Raw genomic sequence first — 6,015 nt, 5'->3', positions numbered from 1 at the left:
GCCTGTGCACCCTCGTCGGCAAATGCAGACCTTCGGGAAGGAAGTGAAGGCCTGGTGTGATCTTCCGTTTGGACGGAGTGAAAGAGAACAATGCAGAAGGACTCCGGCCCACTAGTGCCTTTACATTGGATTGGCTTTGGCTATGTAGCACTGGTTGCTCCCGGCGGGATCATTGGCTATGCAAAAGCAGGCAGTGTCCCATCCCTGGCTGCCGGGCTCCTGTTTGGTGGATTAGTGAGCCTGGGTGCCTATCAGCTGTCTCAGGATCCAAGGGACATTTGGGTTTTCTTAGTTACATCTGGAACCTTGGCTGGCATTATGGGAATGAGATTCTACCACTCTGGAAAATTTATGCCTGCAGCCTTAATTGCAGGTGCCAGTTTGCTGATGGTCGCCAAACTTGGAATTAGTGCGTTGGGTAAACCCCATCAGTAGAAGTCATGGCCCAGCTTGGACTCATGAAGAATTTTTAAATTTTCACTATTTTTAGCATATTAAGATAAATAAGTACAGCATTTTCACATATTCTGACATTTTCCTTAAAACAAAGACAAACCAAAAAAACCCAACTTTGCAGAGAAAAAAGTCAGTTATTATCATTACAGCCCGAAAGAGGTGGGTAGAGTGTAACACAAAAATAGCTTCTTCCTATAGTAGAAGCATACAGTTTGATTCTTGTATGTTGGTGTTATCTTTTCTTTCTGAATCTATAGGTGAAATCTCCAGAGATAAAATGTAAGGTGTCACCATTGGGGCCCCTGATAAACATCTGGATGCTGAGAACACGTGTTAGACCAATGAAATCAAAATCACTGGGGATGAGACTCAGGCATCAGTATTTTTTAAAGCTCCCCAGGTGTGATGATTAATTTTCTGTGTCAGCTTGGAGGGTGTTTTTGGATGAGATTAACATTTAAACTGGTGAACTTTGAATAAGCAGATTGCTCTCCATAGTGTGGGTGGGCCTCATCTAATCAACTGAAGACCCTGAATAGAACAAAAAGAACTGCTTACCCAAGCAAGGGGGAATTCTCCATCAGACTACCTTTTTTTGTTTGTTTGTTTGTTTGTTTTGTTTTTATAAAATAAATTTAATATCATCTTTTCAATATCCCCCCCAACACAGCCTTTCAATAATTTGGTAGAATATTCCTCTAAACCTTTCTCTGTATTTACACATATTGTTTCTTTATTCTGTCTTTCATTCTTTAATTTTTCAACAAAAAAGTTTACAGTCTGAAACTCCTGGAATTGATTTCCACAGTGTATGATAGCTTGTTCAAATAATAGGTGCCTTTTAAATTTATAGAAATTGTTTGATTATTTTGCAAAAAATTTTGCAATCCACACTTTCCAGAAAATGGTGGACATGCCCTTTTCTCCCCAAATTCTCTCCATCACAGAATACCATGGATTTTTTAAACTTTGGCTAATCTGACCATCAGACTACCTTTGCACTGGAACTGTACCATCCTGGGTCTCCAGCCCACCAGCCCACACTGCCGATTTAGTGTTCACCTGCCTCCATGAATGTGTGACCCAATTCCTATTTACACACACACACACACACACACACACACATTACTGGTTTTGTTTCTCTGGACAACCTCAACCTGACTAATATTCCAGGTGATTCCAATGTTGGAAGTTTAAAAATCAATAGTGAAAACCAATTAAGTTCATGCCAGCCTCTGACCAGAGATTGCTGTAGGAAGGCAAATGTGTTTCTGCCCATTTCTACAGCAATTACCAGTACGAGGAACCATAGCTGTAAAATTCAAAGCTATATTACTTCTAATAGATAACACTGAGAAATTCTAGATAGCCTTAGGTTTGGTGATGACTTTTTTTTTTTTTTTAGAGTTTTACAGTTTTATTTCTTTGTAAAATACTTATCAAGAGTTTAAACAGTGCTTGCATTTTTCTCATTGTATAACTTATTTTTTAAAATAGATCTTTATTGGAGTATAACTGCTTCACAATACCCTGTTAGTTTCTGTTGCACAACAAAGTGAATCAGCTATATACATACACATGTCTGCATATCCCATCCCTCTTGAGCCTCCCTCCCATCCTCCCTATCCCACCCCTCTAGATCATCGTAAAGCACCGAGCTGATCTCCCTGTGCTATGCTGCTGCTTCCCACTAGCCAACTATTTTACGTTCGGTAGTATATATATGTTGATGCTACTCTCACTTTGCCCCAGCTTTGCCCTCCTACCCCATGTCCTCAAGTCCATTCTCTATGTCTACCTCTTTATTCCTGCCCTGCAACTAGGTTCATCAGTACCAGTTTTTTTTTTTTAGATTCCATATATATGTGTTAGCATATGGTATTTGTTTTTCTCTTTCTGACTTACTTCACTCTGTATGACAGACTCTAGGTCCATCCACCTCACTACAAATAACTCAATTTAGTTCCTTTTTATGGCAGAGTAATATTCCATTGTATATATGTGCCACGTCTTCTTTATCCATTCATCTGATGATGGACGTTTAGGTTGGTTCCATGTCCTGACTATTGTAAATATTGCTACAATGAGCATTGTAGTACATGTCTCTTTTTGAACTATGGTTTTCTCAGGGTATATGCCCAGTAGTGGGATTGCTGGGTCATATAGTAGTTCTATTTTTAGTTTTTTAAGGAACCTCCATACTGTTTTCCATAGTGGTTGTATCAATTTACATTCCCACCAACAGTGTGGGAGGGTTCCCTTTTCACCACATCCTTTCCAGCATTTATTGTTTCTAGCTTTTTTGATAATGGCCATTCTGACCGGCGTGAGGTAATACTTCATTGTAGTTTTGATTTGCGTTTCTCTAATAATTAGTGATGTTGAGCATCTTTTCATGTGCCTTTTGGCCATCTGTCTGTCTTCCTTGGTGAAATGTCTATTTAGGTCTTCCACCCATTTTTTAACTGGCTTGTTTGTTTTTTTGATATTGAGCTCCATGAGCTGTTTGTATGTTTTGGAGATTAATCCTTTGTCAGTTGTTTCATTTGCAAATATTTTCTCCCATTATGAGGGTTGTCATTTTGTCTTGTTTATGGTTTCTTTTGCTGTGCAAAAGCTTTTAAGTTTAATTAGGTCCCATTTGTTTATTTTTGTTTTTATTTCCGTTACTTTAGGAGGTGGGTCAGAAAAGATCTTGCTGTGGTTTATGTCAAAGAGTGTTTTTCCTATGTTTTCCTCTAAGAGTTTTATAGTGTCTGGTCTTACATTTAGGTCTTTAATCCATTTTGAGTTTATTTTTGTGTATGGTGTTAGGTAGTGTTCTAATTTTATTCTTTTACATGTAGCTCTCCAGTTTTCCTAGCACCACTTATTGAAGAGACTGTCTTTTCTCCATTTTATGTTCCTGCCTTCTTTGTTGTAAATTAGGTGCCCATATGTGCGTGGGTTTATCTCTTGGCATTCTATCCTGTACCATTGATCTATATTTCTGTTTTTGTGCCAGTACCATACTGTCTTGATACTGTAGCTTTGTGGTGTAGTTTGAAGTCAGGGAGCCTGATTCATCCAACTCTGGTTCTTTTCCTTGAGATTGCTTTGGCTATTCAGGGTCTTTTGTGTTTCCATACAAATTGTAAGATTTTTTGCTCTAATTCTGTGAAGAATGCCATTGGTAGTTTGATACGGATTACATTGAATCTGTAGATTGCTTTGGGTAGTATAGTCATTTTCACAGTATTGATTCTTCCAATCCAAGAACATGGTATATTTCTCCATCTGTTTATGTCATCTTTGATTTCTTTCATTTTTTTAAAAGTATTTTTAAAAAATTATTTATTTTATTTATTTTTGGTTGCATTGGGTCTTTGTTGCTGCGTGTGGGCTTTCTCTAGTTGCGGTGAGTTGTGATTTCTCCTCTTTCATTTCTAATTTTATTGATTTGCGTCCTCTCCCTTTTTTTCTTGATGAGTCTGGCTAAGGGTTTATCAATTTTGTTTATCTTCTCAAAGAACCAGCTTTTAGTTTTACTGATCTTCATTTTGTTTTCTTCATTTCTATTTCATTTATTTCTGCTCTGATCTTTATGATTTCTTTCCTTCTACTGACTCTGGGTTTTCTTTGTTCTTCTTTCTCTAGTTATTTTAAGTGTAGGGTTAGATTGTTTATTGGAGATTTTTCTTGTTTCTTGAGGTGAGATTGAATTGCTATAAAGTTCCCTCTTAGAACTGCTTTTGCTGTGTCCCATAGGTTTTGGGTCGTCGTGTTTTCTTGTCATTTGTTTCTATGTATTTTTTTATTTCTTCTTTGATTTCTTCGGTGATCTCTTCATTATTTAGTAGCGCACTGTTTAACCTCCATGTATTTGTGTTTTTTACAGTTTTTTTACTGTAATTGATTTCCAATCTCATAGAGTTGTGGTCAGAAAAATGCTTGATACGATTTCAATTTTCTTAAGTTTTCCGAGGCTTAATTTGTGACCCAGGATGTGATCTATCCTGGAGAATGTTCCATGTGCACTTGAGAAGAAAGTGTATTCTGCCACTTTTGGGTGGAATGTTCTATGAATATCAATTAGATCTATCTGGTCTATTGTGTCATTTAAAGCTTGTGTTTCCTTATTTATTTTCTGTTTGGATGATCTCTCCATTGGTGTAAGAGGGGTGTTAAAGTCCCCTACTATTACTGTGTTATTGTCGATTTCTCCTTTCACGGTTGTTAGCATTTGCTTTATGTATTGAGGTGCTCCTATGTTGGGTGCATAAACATTTATAATTGTTAAATCTTCTTCTTGGATCGATCCTTTGATCATTATGTAGTGTCCCTCCTTCTCTCTTGTAACAGTCTTCATTTTAAAGTCTATTTTATCTGATACAAGTACTGCTACTCCAGCTTTCTTTTGATTTCCATTTGCATGGAATATCTTTTTCCATCCCTTCACTTTTGGTCTGTATGTGCCCCTAGGTCTGAAGTGGGTCTCTTGTAGACAGCATATATATGGGTCCTGTTTTTGTATCCATTCAGCCAATCTGTGTCTTTTGGTTGGGGCATTTAATCCATTTACGTTCAAGGTTATCATCAATAGGTATGTTCCTATTACCATTTTCTTAATTGTTTTGGGTTTTTTTTTTGTGGGTCTTTTTCTTCTCTTGTGTTTCCTGCCTAGAGAATTTTCTGTAACATTTGTTGTAAAGCTGGTTTGGTGGTGCTGAATTCTCTTAGCTTTTGCTTGTCTGAAAAGCTTTTGACTTCTCCATCAGATCTGAATGAGACCCTTGCTGTGTAGAGTAATCTTGGTTGTAGGTTTTTCTCTTTCATCACTTTAAGTATATCCTGCCACTCCCTTCTGGCCTGGAGAGTTTCCACTGAAAAATCAGCTGATAACCTTATGGGGATTCCTTTGAATGTTATTTTTTGTATTTCCCTTGCTGCTTTTAATATTTTTTCTTTGAATTTAATATTTGTTAGTTTGATTAATATGTGCCTTGGTGTGTTTTTCCTAGGGTTTACCCTGTATGGGACTCTCTGTGCTTCCTGGACTTGGGTGACTATTTCCTTTCCCATGTTAGGGAAGTTTTCCACTATAATCTCTTCAAATATTTTCTCAGACCCTTTCTTTTTCTCTTCTTCTTCTGGGACCCCTATAATTCGAATATTGGTGCGTTTAGTGTTGTCCCAGAGGTCTCTGAGATTGTCTGCAATTCTTTTCATTCTTTTTTCTTTCTGCTCCTCGGCAATTATTTCCACCATTTTGTCTTCCAGCTCACTTATTCGTTCTTCTGCCTGAGTTATTCTGTTATTGATTCCTTCCAGTGTATTTTTCACTTCAGTTATTGTGTTGTTCATCTGTTTGTTTATTCTTTAGTTCTAGATCTTTGTTAAACATTTCTTGTATTTTCACAATCCGTGCTTCCATTCTGTTTCCGGGATTCTGGATCATCTTTACTATCATTACTCTGAATTCTTTTTCAGGTAGGTGGCCTATTTCCTCTTCATTTATTTGGTCTTGTACGTTTTTACCTTGCTCCTTCATCTGTGACATAATTTTTTGCCATCTCATTT

The 6,015-nt window shown here is 37.2% G+C and overlaps 1 protein-coding gene across 1 annotated transcript; it reads left to right on the top strand.

Moving 5' to 3' along the window:
• Positions 1-540, top strand: LOC118906166 (transmembrane protein 14C-like). The gene has a single exon (XM_036873541.1). The coding sequence runs from the start codon at positions 91-93 to the stop codon at positions 433-435; it is 345 nt and encodes a 114-aa protein (XP_036729436.1). The 5' UTR covers positions 1-90; the 3' UTR covers positions 436-540.
• The last annotated feature ends 5,475 nt before the right edge of the window (positions 541-6,015 follow it).

Source organism: Balaenoptera musculus, chromosome 13 (genome assembly GCF_009873245.2).
Source record: "Balaenoptera musculus isolate JJ_BM4_2016_0621 chromosome 13, mBalMus1.pri.v3, whole genome shotgun sequence".
Lineage (NCBI taxonomy): Eukaryota > Metazoa > Chordata > Mammalia > Artiodactyla > Balaenopteridae > Balaenoptera > Balaenoptera musculus.
This window is presented reverse-complemented; position numbering and strand designations above follow the sequence as displayed.

Bases quoted from the DNA above. Each gene is read 5' to 3' on its own strand.
- LOC118906166 (XM_036873541.1), top strand. From the start codon at position 91: ATGCAGAAGGACTCCGGCCCACTAGTGCCTTTACATTGGATTGGCTTT.